General features: G+C 43.0%; 1 protein-coding gene across 2 annotated transcripts in view; it reads right to left on the bottom strand.

Annotated features, from left to right (window-relative positions):
• The window catches only part of HTR7 (5-hydroxytryptamine receptor 7), an 80011-nt gene extending 64243 nt beyond the window's left edge, over window positions 1-15768 (bottom strand). For both annotated transcript variants that reach the window (XM_080640058.1, XM_080640059.1), the window contains exon 1: window positions 14908-15768. In XM_080640058.1, coding sequence (XP_080496184.1) covers window positions 14908-15446 — 539 coding nt within the window. In that variant the 5' untranslated portion in view covers window positions 15447-15768. The remainder of the gene's footprint in view (window positions 1-14907) is intronic.
• Between the last annotated feature and the right edge of the window lie 536 nt (window positions 15769-16304).

Genomic DNA, 16304 nt, shown 5'->3' with positions numbered 1-16304 from the left:
AATAATCAATAGATGTTGAAGAATTGAATAGATGAATCCCCTATGACTCCCATAATAAGAAAAGCCAATTTTGATGGGTTAAGAAGTTGATAATAAAGAACTATCACCTTTGTGACCCAGAAAAGAAGCCAGAATGGTAGGTGCCTGCAGTATCCAGAAAACTATCAAGTATGAAATTATTTATCACAATGGAAGAATTTTCAAAGACATTTATTGAGATTATCAGAGATTTTTCAAACCAAACATACAGAATGTACATTTCCCTAGAATAAAATTCTGAATATTTAGGCAGCTGAACCAGATTGATTATAAATGGATTAGAGTATGTCATTAAGTCTGCCCATGTTTAACCACAAACATTGACAGCCTTCATTTTGAAGGAAGAGAGCTGTCCAGCTGTATCTCTGAATGAGAGAAAAATATCAGAATACCCAGACATAGAAGGTGCTTAGGAATTTGAGCCATGATGAAAGCGAGATTATATTTATACTAGAGGCCTGTTGCAGGAAGATTCCTGCAATAGGGCTTCCTGCGCAGTCTGCTTCCCTCCCTTCTCCACTGGCCTGCCTGCTTCCCTCCCTTCTCCCCCACCCCGCCCCGCCTGCTTCCCTCCCTTCTCCACAGCCCCACTTGCTTGCTTCTCCACAGCTTTGCGCCCTTCTGCAGCGCTTGGCTTCCTTCTACACTGTCTTCAGTCTTCACTCTACTCCTGGATATGCAAATTAACCGCCATCTTGGTTGGTTTAATTTGCATACTTGCTCCTGATTGGCTGGTGGGCGTGGCTTGTGGGTGTAGCAGAGTGATGGTTAATTTGCATGTTACTCTTTTATTAGATAGGATATATTGGGCAAATATAAAGCTCTCCAAATAGATGCACTAGAGATGTTCTCCCAAAGGCCCCCAGCTGCTCAGCCCCCAGGGGCTGGCCTCCTGCACTTCAACACACAACATCAGAAGAGTGAGCACTTAGGTCTGACCTAGGAGCCATCATTTTGCAGCAGTCCTTAACAAGAATTCTTCAAGCAAGGCTGTTAAAAAACAGACCACAGAATACCTGGGTTTTTATGATGGAAGTGCTCAAATAATCCAGCTGCGCCAAAAGCTAAATGACTCATAAATTCCTTCAAGAAAGGTCATATCACACAGGGATTGATAGCAAAGCAATTTGTAAAACCTACCTTTTTAAAGATCCAAATTTTCTGATATAGGAATAAAATAATTTATGCTCAATAGATTATCTCTTGAAGACACAGGCTGTCTTTATTCACCTTTGTATACCCACAGTACAATTTGCTAATTAAATCTCATCTCTCTCTTCCTCTCTCTCTCTTTCTCTCTCTCTCTCTCTCACACACACACACACACACACACACAGAAACACAGCCCTGGCCTCTGCTAGGGCCCGATGCTCAGATCCTATCTTAAATATGTGAAGGAATGGATCCTGATATTCCATAATAAGCTCACCTTAACTCTAACCCAAAAGCTAATAGATGGATTGGCCATGGCGGTGGGGGCGGGGGGAGGGGGGCTGTTCAAGATCAACACTGGAGCTGAGTGCTAGGAAGAAAAAGTGCAAGGAGTTATAAAACTTTAAGATAGTCTGGGTAGCCAAAACCGGTTTGGCTCAGTGGATAGAGCGTCAGCCTGCGGACTGAAAGGTCCCAGGTTCGATTCCGGTCAAGGGCATGTGACTTGGTTGCGGGCACATCCCCAGTGGGAGGTGTGCAAGAGGCAACTGATCGATGTTTCTCTCTCATCAATGTTTCTGACTATCTATCCCTCTTCCTTCCTCTCTGTAAAAAATCAATAAAATATATTAAAAAAAAAAAAAAGATAGTCTGGGTATTCTAGGAATATTTTCATAAGACAAGAACATCTAATCAAAAACCTATCTGAAAAGTGATAAAAATTAACCAGTCAAGGAGGTAGAAAAGTGTGCTGGGCGTGGAAAGACTCGGGCAATAAAGGCCCTGAACATCAAAATGTCAAGGAACTGAAAGAAGACCAGAGTTTCCACAATATGGGGGTATGAGGTGGTAGTGGGAGGGAAATAAATGTTTGGTAGGCTCGTAGGTAGGTAGGTAGGTAGGTAGGTAGATAATTTCATTGAATCAAATCTTGGGCAGAAGTTGGCCAATTCCAGCAGGTCAAATCTGGCCCTTGCCTAATTTTGTATAGCCCACCCCACCCCCAGCTAAGAATGGATTTTATGTACTGGCCAGGTGGCTCAGTTGGTTGAAATGTTGTCCTGTACACCAGGAGATTGCAGGTTTGAACCCTGGTCAGGGTGATTACCGCAGGCAACCAATAAATGTTTCTCTCTCTCTCCTCTCTCTCTTTCTCTCCCTCTCTCCCTTCCTCTCTAAGATCAATAAAAATATATCCTCAGGTGAGGATTGAAAAAAAAGAATGGATTTTATATTTATAAATATAAAAAAGAATTGATTTTTATATTTTAAAATATATGACGTGAAAATTATATGAAATTCAAATTTCAGTATTCATAAAGTTTTATTAGAACACAGCCATACCCATACTTTCACATGTTGTCTAGGCTGCTTCCAGGCTGCAGTGGCAGAGTTAAGTAGCTGTAACAGATACCAAGAATCACAAAAGCCTAAAACACAATCTATCCCAATCCCAATCTGGTGAAATAGGCAAAGTCAGATTATACAATCCTGTAGTTCAATAAAAAATGAAGGATCTTATCCCAAGAGCAGAGGAATGTATTAACCCATTAAAAAGTTTGAATAGGCTTTGAACACAGGTTCCACGCATATAAACTGTGTCCTTGGATAAGTCACTTCCTGCTCCAGTTCCTCCCACAAAAGTAAGGATAATAATGCCCACCTCACAAGGTGGTAGGGAGGGTCAAGGGAGATTAAATGCCTGGAAAGTGGTCTGCAAACAATAAAACACTAAACATCTATCAACTACTAGCATTTCTACCCTAGGTGTTTCTTCTTGTTAATGAACATAAGAAGAAAAAAAAGAAGTTTGTGGGAAACGTTACCTCACCAAAGGACAGAGCAGAAGACCTGTTTCTTGTCCTCCCTCTGGGCCTTACCATTGCAGAGTTAGACGAGGATTCTTTCAACTATTAAAGTGCATCTACAAGCTGAAAATTAATTTTAGAGATGAGCAAGGATGACTTCCTTCAAAGCCAAAGGAGACCCAGAGAAGCCAGAATGCCCCTGCATTGCTGATCACAGCAGAATTAAAGCCAAGAGGAGAACTCAGATCATCGAAGCAAATGAGTCATAGCACCTGGCCAGAAAGCAAGGCTTCGGCCAGATACCAGTCAGAACTAAAGATTACAGCTCTTGCAAATAAGCCAGATGAGTTCCGGTAACCGTGAGGAACACAAAGATGACCCCTATCCTCACACATGAAGCTGAAAACAAATGGCTGCTGAGAGCATTAAAACAGTAACTGCATCTGCTCAGATTAATGGTACCTCTGATACACATCCAAATATACTTCACAAGATGTCTTCCAATAAATACTTCTGTCCCTTTTATTATCAAACAAATACATATGCAGGAAAGTGCCTAAATATACATGGATACTTCAAAAAGTTAACACTCGCAAAACTATGACTACAATCAAAAGATAAAACATTACACCCACTCAGAAGCACACCTCTCAGATCACAACCCTCTCCTTCCCACCCAGAAGTAATCACTATTTCATGCTATATATTTCTTTCCTTTTCTTTGTATTGTCATTTAAGTGTGTCTCTAGACAATGTTGTTTTAAATTTTTGCATGAAGAAGCACATTCTGTGTTCCTTTGTACTTTTTGCTTCTTCTGCTCAGCATTATGTTTGTGACCTGAAAGTATTTATGGGTGAAATGACATGATGTTTGACATTTGATTTAAAATATTGCAAAGATGGAGGAGTTGCAAAGTACACATTGAATAAATGGGCCATAAATTAATCACAGTTAAAGCTAGGTTATGAACAGTAGGCTTTTTTTTAAAAAGAGAGGCTCTTTTTTTATTGATTTTTTACATAGTGGAAGAGAGAGGGATAGAGAGTTAGAAACATCAATGAGAGAGAAACTTTGACCACTGCCTCTTGCACACCCCCTACTGGGGATGTGCCTGCAACCAAGGTACATGCCCTTGACCAGAATCGAACCTGGGACCCTTCAGTCCGCAGGCCGACGCTCTATCCACTCAGCTAAACCGGTTAGGGCTGAATAGCAGGCTTTTTATACTATACTCTTGACTTTTTTTTCCCCTTTTTTCTTTAATCCTCACCCCAAGGACATGTTTTTATTGATTTGAGAGGGAGAGGGAGAGAGAGAAACATCGATCAGTTGCCTCCCATATGTGCCCTGACAGGATCGAGCCTTTAATATATATGCCCTGACCAGGAATTGAACCTGCTACCTCTTGGTGTACAGGACACCAACTGTGGAGAGTGGCTACAGTGTTTGGACAGGTTCAAGCCTTGGACTAATGAGAGGGCACAGTCCTCTCATTGCCATGTGCAAGTCCCAGCTTAAAGGGCAGAACCCTCCCAGCACAATTATAGCCAACAGCTATAGTTGTAAGCTTGAACCTATGGTCCGAACACGTGGTCCCACATGCCTGAGTAACGTGGGCTTAATAGAGCTCAGGTGAATGTAATAGAGTAGGATCAAAACCCAGGAGAATGGTGTAAACATCTTGACGACGCCCTTACTTTGCCTCGTGGCATCTGACTATAAAATAAAGACATAGCGTGTAGTCCGTGGCACTGTCACTAGCTCTCTCCATCAAAGAGGCTCTCCATCAGAGAGGACAGCATCCCAAACAGACCCAGCTTTTATTCTTGTCTGTCTTGTTTTGTTAATTTAATGAATCTTTATTGTTCAGATTATTACAATTGTTCCTCTTTTTTTCCCCCATAGCTCCCCTCCACCCGGTTCCCACCCCACCCTCTGCCCTTACCCCGCCCCCCACTGTCCTCATCCATAGGTGTACGATTTTTGTCCAGTCTCTTCCCGCACCCCCCACACCCCTTTCCCCCGAGAATTGTCCACTCCCTTTCTATGCCCCTGAATCTATTATATTTACCAGTTTATTCTGTTCATCAGATTTTTTATTCACTTGATTTTTAGATTCACTTGTTGATAGATATGTATTTGTTGTTCATAATTTTTATCTTTACCTTTTTCTTCTTCTTCCTCTTCTTAAAGAATACCTTTCAGCATTTCATAAATACTGGTTTGGTGGTGATGAACTCCTTTAGCTTTTTCTTATCTGTGAAGCTCTTTATCTGACCTTCAACTCTGAATGATAGCTTTGCTGGGTAGAGTAATCTTGGTTATAGGTTCTTGCTATTCATCACTTTGAATATTTCTTGCCACTCCCTTCTGGCCTGCATAGTTTCTGTTGAGGAATCAGCTGACAGTCGAATGGGTGCTCCCTTGTAGGTAATTAACTGTTTTTGTCTTGCTGCTTTTAATATTCTCTCTTTGTCTTTTGCTCTTGGCATTTTAATTATGATATGTCTTGGTGTGGTCCTCTTTGGATTCCTTTTGTTTGGGGTTCTGTGTGCTTCCTGGACTTGTAAGTCTATTTCTTTCAACAGGTGGGGGAAGTTTTCAGTCATTATTTCCTCAAATAGGTTTTCAGTATCTTGCTCTCTCTTCTTCTGGTACCCCCATAATTCTGATGTTGGTATGCTTAAAGTTGTCCCAGAGGCTCCTTACACTATCTTCATATTTTTGGATTCTTTTTTCTTTTTTGCTTTTCTGGTTGAGTGTTTTTTGCTTCTTTGTATTTCATATCTTTGACTTGATTCTTGCAATCCTCTAGTCTGCTGTTAGGTCTCTGTATATTATTCTTTATTTCAGTCAGTGTATGCTTAATTCCTAGTTGGTCCTTTTTCTTATCCTCGAGGGTCTCACTAAATTTATCGGCCTTTTCTAGAAAATTCTTGAAAAACCTTATAACCATGGTTTTGAACTCTATATCCAGTCATTTGCTTTCCTCCATTTCTTTCATTTGTGATCTGTTTCTTTGTCTCCGCATTTTGGCTGCTTCCCTGAGTTGATAGAGTGGCTTTGTGTGCTAGTTGTCCTATAGGGCCCAGTGGCTCAGCCTCCAGGTTACCTGAGGTGGACACTCTTGGTGCACCCCTTTGTGGGCTGTGTGCACAGTCTTGTTGTTGTTAAGCCTTGATTGTTGTTGGTATCACTGGGAGGAACTGACCTCCAGGCCAATTGGCTGTGAGGATCAGCTGTGTCTACACTGGGAGAACTTCTGTGCTGGAGACACCCTTATGAGACAAGTCTTGCAAAAGCCTCTGTGCTCAGCTTGGATGGGGCGGAGTCTCAGGGTGGAGCAGACAGCACTGGTTTCCTGTCAGCCCTGCCCTAATAGGCCCCTGTGTCTCAGTGTCCTGTGGTAATCGCTGCAAGCACCTCTGAGAGAAAGCCGCCCTCGAGTTCTGCCCACTGCCAGACAGTCCAGTTTCTCTCCGAATGAGTCTGGGTCCCCAGAGTCTCACCTGGAACTGGAGTTCAGTGCAGTCGGGATCTTTTGTCTCCCTCCCACTTGAGAAAGCCAGCCGCATACTCAGTTGCCCGCCCTCTTCGCGGGCGCGCACCTCAGTACCTCTGCCTTTCGCAGTTCCTCTGAGTCTCAGTGTGCTTTTCTCTTTCCTGACAGTCCAGTTTCACCCCATATGAGTCTGGGTCCCCAGAGTCTGGCCCGGAACTGGAGTTCAGTGCAGTCAGGAGCTTTTGTCTCCCTCCCTCTTGAGAAAGCCAGCCGCGCACTCAGTTGCCAGTCCTCTCCACACGCGTGTCTCAGTACCTCTGCCTCCTGCAGCTTCTCTGAGTCTCAGTGTGCTTTTCTCTTTCCTTCTAGTTGTAGAATTTCCACTCAGCCAGCCTTCCTGTGGTTCTGGATGATGTCCATTTTGTCTTTTAGTTGTAGTTTTGAAATTGGGTGCGAGGCAGCAGCTTAGGTGTTTACCTATGCTGCCATCTTGGTTTCTCCTCTTGTCTGTCTTTTCTCAATCCTTCACCGCCCTCTCTCAGGGTCACCGAACCTGGCTGAGCTGACGCGGCACATAAGGCACCCAATGTGGGGCTGAGTATGCCATGGCCATGCCGGCTCACCACATCCAACCAACTGAGCTATCTGGCTAAGGCTATACTCTTGACTTTTAAATGTGTTTCAAAATTTTTATAATAAAAAATTATTTAAATTACTTTGTGAGATTCATTTTAGCTATAATTTGTTCATTTTCATTGCTTTATAGTAACAATTCTCTAAGTAAGGTCTCCAAACCAGAAGCATCAGAATCATCTGGGAATTTGTATGAAATGCAAACTATTAGGCTCCACCCCAAACTTACTAAATTGGAAACTCTTGGGGTGGCACCCAATAATCTGTGTTTTAATAAGCTCTCTGGATAATTCTGATGCACACTCAAGTTTGATAATCACTACTGAATAGTTTTCTATTGTGTGAACGTACCACAATATATTTATCCATTCTACTACTAATACACATGTATTTTTTCAAGTTTGGAGGTTTCAAGTTTCTTGATATTATAAATACTCTTGTACAAGACTCTTGGAAACAAAATTCTCTCTGATATATATCTAGTGGTAAAATAACAGAATCACAGGATGTATCTTCAACATGACATGATAATACAAACTAGTTTCACAGTGGTTTACCAATTCACAATTCCACTAGAAATGTGTGAAAGTTCCCTTTGCTCTCCACCCTTGCCAATATTTGGTATTTTTTAGACATTTTAATTATTACCATTCTAGAAGGTTAAACACTTTTAAGCTTTCCAACTTGGGATCAAAAAACATATTAGGGAATAGAACTCCAGACATAAAATCATAGTTTTGCAAACATATTAGTTGGTGGTTTTGCCTAGAATGGACCTGATTTAGGAAAGCACTTGACATAATGTGAAAACTAAAAAAAAAAAAAAAAAATCAATATGATTATACTATGGAAAGCAAGATGGAATATGATACAAAATGTTGGGAAGTAAGGATGGAACAAATCAGGGAACCTGGAGATGCGCTAAAGAGTTTGAATTTTATTCCAAGGGAAATGAAAAGCCAATGAACAGTTTTAAGCAGGAAATTAACGTGATTATATTTCTATATTTGGACATATTTAAAACATTTCAGGCACATAGCCACTTCTAGCTTTGATGGGGTTGCTTGATGCTTCAGACCAATGCTTCTGATGAAAACAACTAGAAAATCTGGGTAAAGCACAAATACACACACACACACACACACACATACACACACACACCTGCTTAAAGGCATGATAGAGTTGTTGAGACGACCAGGAGTTGAGAGGACAAAATCCTGGAAAAGAGAGAACCACAGAGAGGCAAGCCAAAATTCTGCAGTCACTCTTTCCCATGGGACATGTTCCAAAACTAGGTGAGGGGTTAAAGGGCTGAAGATCCAGGGAAAGAGCCTCAACAGAGTTGTTATTAAGAGGCAAAACACCAAAAGAAATTCTAGTAGTCTCTTGCGGCCAGAAAGACAAAAATTGTAGACCTAAGTGGCCAAAATCCCAGTAAGAAGCAGAAAACTAAGCACAACACTTGGCTGGTATTCCCTTAAACACATCGGCTGAATTCTGAAGATGTATAGGGCAGGAGGCTAAGAAGCCAAGAGGAAGCACTCAAAAAGCTTTAATGGGAGCGCGGAGGAGAGAAAAATTAGGGTTCTGAACTAACCAGGGGGAGAAGTCATCAAGAACACTCATGCTGCCCTAGCTGGTTTGGCTCAGTGCATAGAGCATCAATCTGATGACTAAAGGTCCCGGGTTTGATTCCTGTCAAGAGCATGTACTTCGGTTGCAGGCTCCTGGCCCCGATCATGAGCATGCAGGAGGCAACCAATCGATGTGTCTCTCTCATATTAGTGTTTCTTTCTGTCTCTCCCACTCCCTTCCATTCTCTCTAAAAATCAATGTAAAAAATATCCTCGGGTGAGGTTTAAAAAAAAAAAAAGAACCCCATGCTCTCAGCTGAAATCCCAAGAAGGCTATACCCTAGAGAAAGAGATATCAGCTGGTGGCAGACAGAACTTTATCAAAACTAAAACATAGTAGTCAGCTCAGTTTCTAATCGGATTACAATAATCAGTCCCCCAATATGCCTGCCTAGCAGCTATTTTCTCTGGAGGAAAATAACATTATCTACAACATCTACAACTTTTCATACAAAATGTTGAATATATAATAAAAATTTACTAGGTATGCCAAGACACAGTCCCAAAACCCTGAGGGGGAAAAAAAAAAAGATCACACACAAAGTGATTCAGATATTGGAGTTAGCAGAAAAAGAGTTTAACTATGATTATATACCCAAAAATAGGGTAAATGGTTGGAGAAATTACATAAAAAGGCAGAAAATTCCATCAAAGACTTAGAATCAATAAATAGGCTCAAATGCAAAAAAAAAAAAAAAGGACATATGAAATTTCTAGGACTGTGAAATTAAGAACTCAATAGATAAGATTGAAAAAAATATTCAATATACCAGAAGAGATAATAAATTGGAAGGCAGGTCAAAAAAATTTCAAAACTGAAGCGCAGTCCTAACCGGTTTGGCTCAGTGGATAGAGCGTCAGCCTGCAGACTGAAGGGTCCCGGGTTCGATTCCGGTCAAGGGCATGTACCTGGGTTGCGGGCACATCCCCAGTAGGGGGTGTGCAGGAGGCAGCTGATCAATGTTTCTCTCTCATCGATGTTTCTAACTCTCTATCCCTCTCCCTTCCTCTCTGTAAAAAATCAATAAAATATATTTTTAAAAAAAAAGAAAAACTGATAAAAACTAAAGATAAAGAGAAAATCCTAAAAGCAGCCAGAGGAAAAAAGACACATTTCTCTTCAAAGGAGTAATAATAATGTTGATTAATGGCTGACTTTTCAACAGAAATGATGGAAGCTTAAAGACAGTGGAACAATGTTTTAAAGTGCTGAAAAAGCATCATTCAAAATAATGGTAAAAATAATACATTTTCAGATAAAAATTGAGATTTGTCACCAGCACTCACTTTTTTAAAATGCTAATGAAAGTCTCATTGGGCAGAAGAAAATAATCCCAGATAAAAGCATGGTAATATGGGAAAACATAAAGAGCAATGGGAAAATGTGGGTAAATAAAAATAAATACTGATTGTTTAAAATAACACCTAATAGGTTTTTAAAATATGTAGGTTAAAATTCATGACAAGGATAACACAAATGGTGTGAGGGTGATAAACAGAATTAAAATGCAATAAACTACCTTATTACCCAGTATTATAATTACCCCCCCAAAATGAAAACATGTCCACAAAATGACTTGTCCACAAATAAATGTTTATAGAATTACTATCAGTAATATCCCGAAACTGGGAACAATTCAAATGTCCATCTACAGGTGAACTGATAAACAAATTAAATGGAATACTACTCAGCAAAAACAAAAACAAAAACAAAAAAACCCACAAAAACCATGAAAAGAATATTGACCTGGTAAAAACTATGAATGGATCACACAGACATTTTATGGAGCAAAGGAAACCAGATGTATGAGTATATAATAATGCTATTCCATTTACATAAGATTCTGACCAAGCAGAACTAATTTATGATACTAAAATTCAGGACAATGATTATCTTCGGGAATATTAGAAATTGGGAAGGGGAAGGAGGAGACTTTTGGGAGGTTAATAATGTTCAAGTTCTTGATCTAGTTGCAGATTACATGAATGTATTTTTTTAAAAGTATAAAAATATATTTCAAACATACAGAAAGTTATACAAAAAATAACAAAACTGTATAAACCAACAAAACATTACCAATATAGTTGATACGTGTGCAGCTACTCCTTAACTGCACCTCCACCCACTCCACCAGTGATAAACCACTCTCCCAAACTTGGTGTTCACCATTCCTTTGCACTATTTTGTACTTTTACTCTTACACAAGCTCACCTAAACAATATATAGAACTGTTTCTGCATGTTTTTAAACTGTACATAAAAGGTAATTTGATTTCTATTTCTAAAAGCATCCTAAAAAGGGAACTGTTGAACTATAGAACTGTTGAGTGTCAAACTCATCTATCTGAGGAGTAAGGAAATAAAGAGAGGTTGTGGACACAGTTTAACTGTGAAGTGGACCAAAGAAAGAGTTCTTAAAAATAGTAGATCAAGCTTGATCTAGTTGAGAGGAAACAATGAAGACAAAGAAGAGATGAGGAATCAAGGAAGGAACAAAGTCCTTGAGAAGGTGAGAGGGGATGTGATGTGACGTGCCGGCGGTTTGTTCTTTGCTGGGACAGAATGTCTTCTTGCTTTTTAACTAGAACGAAATAAAAGGGCAAAGGTTGGTTGTTTGGTGGTGGGAAGATAAGGGGTTCCCCCATCCAATGGTTGCTACTTTTTCAATGATCATGAGTCATTATCTGAAAAGGGTGGATATGGGAAGTGTTGAAACCTGTGGAGGAAAAGTGGCATGAAATTGCATTGGAAAAGCATCCCAGTATGGTAGAGAGTGGTTAAGAAAAATCAAAGGTTCCAGTAACCAAAGGTTAAATGCCCAACAGAAATCCAAACTCTCACAATATAGTATTAATACCACTGTAATTAACCTAGTCATTAATAACAGGAAAGGAGCAATGGGAAGGCCAAATACTATTGTCATGTCATTTGAGGAGCTTCACCAAGAAGCTAAAGCTTTACACTCTCCACGGAGCCACCGGTCAGTCTATTCTCTGCAGGTCCCTGGGGCAAGGGACTGGACAGGAAGAAGGATGGGTGCATGTGCAATAAGTCAGGGTGACCTTGGAAAGATTCTTGTCTGTCAGTCACACCTGGGAACGGGTCATTGGCCAAAATGGACATGGCCACTGCAAGGGTGTGAAATTTGGGATACTTAATCCCTTACACAAAGGAACTCACTCTCTGTGTTCTTATGCTCTTGATTCCTCTTATGCTCCTGGCACTCGTATTGCTCGGGGCGCTCTCCTGTATTTGCCCATATGGCCCACCGCCATGTGGACCCCACACACAATGGACTAATGGACTGCTGCTAGCCTGATGCTGAACTGGACCTGGTTCCAACATGGAAAGAAAACTCTGGACACTGGCTTTGCTTCTATCTCTACTGAAACCCCAGCTACACTTCTATGATTGGACTAAGGCAGTGGTCGGCAAACTCGTTAGTATTAGTCAACAGAGCCAAATATCAACAGTACAACGATTGAAATTTCTTTTGAGAGCCAAATTTTTTAAACTTAAACTTCTTCTAATGCCACTTCTTCAAAATAGACTCGCCCAGGCCGTGGTATTTTGAGGAAGAGCCACACTCAAGGGGCCAAAGAGCCGCATGTGGCTGGCAAGCCGCAGTTTGCCAACCACGGTACTAAGGGAAATGGAACTTTAGAAAAGAGATGTAATTCCACACAAATAAAAATCCCCCATCCTCCCATGTGAGTCTCAGAAAATTCTTTTTCTCAAGATATTATAAGGACCCCCACCCCCAGCACCCAGTGGGGAAGAAGACAACCCAATTTCTCTGACAACAGTATGAGCTCAAAAGCAGAAATATTATTATTCATCTCTGATTATGCTGCATAAAACACAGCATACCCTATATTAGATACTCAAAAGGGAATTAATACATGAATGAAGATTACATTTTTTTCATATTTTCTTAGCATATTTTAATATATCAGTCATATTCTACAATGGAACTGAAAAAAAAAACAGTATTTTCAAAAATAATTCACCTTAGATGCAAATGCATTTTCCTTTTTCTCATTTTTAGTTCTGTGTGTTCTTAGAAGAAAAGCAATCTGTGTCTCCCATGTAATCAATTCTTCATATTATATAAAGAAATGACATGTTCATCTTCTAAAAGAGTAAAAATCATCAATGGCACAATTCTTACGGGAAGTGAAGAGACAGAATCTATATCCCTTTATTACCACAATTTGTGACATCATAAGGACATAGCTGATGAACAGATTAGAATCTCTTGACAAGGATTAACCTCTTCTCTGTATTCAAGATGTTCCTGTTGCTGGTAAGTCACACTGCACACTGAGTGAAGAAAACCTTAGCTCATGTACAGAATCTCAGGGTGGTCCCAGCCAAACCTAAATGTGCCCGAACAGAAGCACTGGATGTCTTAGGAGATAGTTAGCACACTGTGTTAATTATCACTTACCAATTATGAAATGAAAAAAGATTATAAATGCATTACTTGCAGTATGAATTATCTGTTTTACTACACTAAGTTCCTTTTAAAAGGACTCCATTCATGCAAGAAGCACAGCTTTGGTTGGCCGAGCAGTCAGATTTTTGCGCTTATAGTTCGTGTTTATACTTACTATATATGTTGACTGCGCTTTCCTAGTTCCTGTTGCCAGAACCAGACTGTAAATGCATATGTTTTTTACATGCTGAACTACAGTCACTCAGAACTTTAGCTGTCAAGTTTGGAGCTAATATTCTCATATATGCATTTCATCTTCTACCAAAAATAATTATTTGCTGTCAGACGCTCCTAACATAATATATAAAATGGCAAGATCCATTTAAAAAAATAATAATCTAGCCGTTTAACTAAATGCAGCTACGTTGTATGTTTTTTTTTTTCCTTGAAAACACCCCCTTTCCAATCATTCTCTTTATTAAGTTATTATAAACCCTGGCCAAGCAGTAAAATAGCAGAACATGTTAAATACCAACAAACCACAAATAGCAGTGTTTTCAGGGAGGGAAAGGAGGAAAAATCTGTTTCATGCTAGACCATCCTTTGAGGTACTGTCATTTTAAGTGTGGCGGCATCAATTATTTCTCCTACGCCAAAAGGTCTACATATTTAAAGGTTCTGTAGGTCCCCAAAGAAAATAAGCAACCATTTCTCTGTATCGTTAAACACAACAGAATACCAGTCCTGTGCTGGTTTTAAAATACCAGCAGAATTCTGAGTGTGAATATTAAGGTTTAATATTTCCATTTCAATAGAAGAAAAGAGTTGTTCTCTGGCCAAAAAGTATTGGGACCATACTTCAAGTTGTCGATTGCACAATATTTCTAGGGCCAAAGACTAGCTCCATTGCAGAATCCTATTAACCCTTGAGTCTGAAGAAATCCTGGGGATCTCCTAGTCCAATCTGATACTCAAGGCAGAAAATTCTCCCCCAGCACCCCTGACAGATGGTCAGCCTATGTTTCAATTACTCCTCCGGTGGGGGAGTTCTCAAGAGAAGATCCCCAAGGGGTATGATGAAAAGGCTAGAACCAACCACTCAGACAGGGAGTAAGGCTCCAGTCAGTAAGCCTATAAGATGCAAACCGCGTTGCCAAACACTAAAAGCAGACTTCCAAAAGAATAACATTCAGAATCAGCAATCATAGCGGGTGTAACGTTGAGGTGTAGACCCCCCAGTTCTGGGACCACCCTAGATCTTTCATTGGCCTGGGGAGTAGCTCCTACCGTCAGGGAAGCAAGGTGACTTCTCCGACTGATTTCTTAAAGTAAGGATTGACTCTTTAGGGCTCACAGCAAAGGTTTGTCAAGCTCAGAAAGGACCACATTCCTGAAAACCAAGACAAGGGACCCCCTGGTGGAACTGCTAATGCTTGAAATACTCTTAACTTTGGTCTTAAAATCTTCACTAGAGTAAATCAGTACGTTTCCAGCTCTTTTTTAAAAAGGTGAATACAGGCTTTGCTCTAACTGATTTTGGCTGGGGTAGGGCTGATGTGTGGGGTTGATGTTTTAAGCGCAGCCCTTCATCCCGCCGTGAAATCTGGCTTACCATCCCAGGAAAGGCGAGCGCGCCGGGCTGTGCTACCAGCAAGCACATCCCCCAGCCGGACCCCGGGACGGGGCGGTCCGGCCCTTACCTGTCGATGCTGATCACGCACAGGGTCATGATTGAGGCCGTGCAGCACATGACGTCCATGGCGATGAAGACGTTGCAGAAGAAGTGGCCAAATATCCACTTGCCCCCGATAAGGTCAGTGACGCTGACAAAGGGCATGACCGCCACGGCCACCGAGAGGTCGGCCAGCGCCAGGGACACGATCAGGTAGTTGGAGGGCTGGCGAAGCTTCTTGACGAAGCACACCGAAATCACCACCAGGCAGTTGCCGGCGATCGTCAGCAGCGTGATGAGCGTCAGGATGGAGCCGATCACAACTTTCTCGACTCTGCCGTAGTTGATCTGTTCCCCGCAGCCGGAGGCATTGTCCGGGGGCACGTCCCAGGTGGGCACAGGGCTGGCGGTCACCTCGGGGACCCCGCGCAGCAGGTGCGGCGCCCAGGAGCTCGCGACCCGGCCGGCGCCGTCGGGGCTCAGGTCCGGCAGCCCTACCTCTGGCAGGAGGACTGAGCGGAGGTGCCCGTAGAGGTCCGGGCGGCCGCTGCTGTTAACGTCCATCATCGTGCCGCTGGGCGCTGCTGCCCATGGAGCCGGCGCCCCGCCACGCGCTCCGGCTACCGGTTTAGGGGCTTCACCTCACCGGTTCCGCTCCGCCCGGCCCAGCCATGGGGCCCGCGCCGGCCGCTGGGGGGCGCCCGTCTCGGCCTCGCGGCCCCGCACGTCCCGGGCCCCAGCCGCTGCGGACAACGCGGGAGCGCGGCCGCGCGGGGACTCCCTGCGGGAGGCGCCTCGGGCACCCGACGGACGCCCGGGACGTGCAGGTTCTCGTGCGGGCTGACCGGGATCCGCTGGCCGTACCGCAGCCCGCAGCCCGCAGCCCGCAGCCGCCGCGCGGCTCGGCGGAGAGCGCCGGGGAGGCAGCGGCAGAAGTTGCGGAGTGCGCCCCGCCCCTCGCGCCCGCCACCGCCGCTCCCCTGCGGCAGCCGCGCCGCGTCCCCCCTGCCACCGCCGGCTCGCCGCTGCCCTCGCCCCTCGGGCCCCCGGATCGGGCTTCCCCCACTGGGCAGGGGCCTCCGCCTCCGCCGCGCCTCCGCACTGGGCGGGGGGTGGCGCTTCCCGCGCCTCCCGGGATCCCTAGCGGGCTGGCCCGCGGGTCTTTGTCGTGGGAGGCTCAGACCCCCCGCCGACACACCTGCACCTGCTCTCAGCAGTAAACGACCCACCGGTGCGGGAGGTCTAGGGAGCCTGCGGGCATTCGGACTCGTTGCAAAATTAAGAACCTGGAGAGGTATCCATCCCCCCCCCCCCCCCCGCGCCTTAATTAAAAAAGCATTTTCAAGCACTACACCAAGCAACAAATAGATACTTCCGTTTCCTATTTTGACCACTTATGGGAGAAAGCAATGATGGAAAAGGAGA

The sequence above is a fragment of the Plecotus auritus genome (genome assembly GCF_963455305.1).
Source record: "Plecotus auritus genome assembly, chromosome: 9".
NCBI lineage: Eukaryota > Metazoa > Chordata > Mammalia > Chiroptera > Vespertilionidae > Plecotus > Plecotus auritus.
This window is presented reverse-complemented; position numbering and strand designations above follow the sequence as displayed.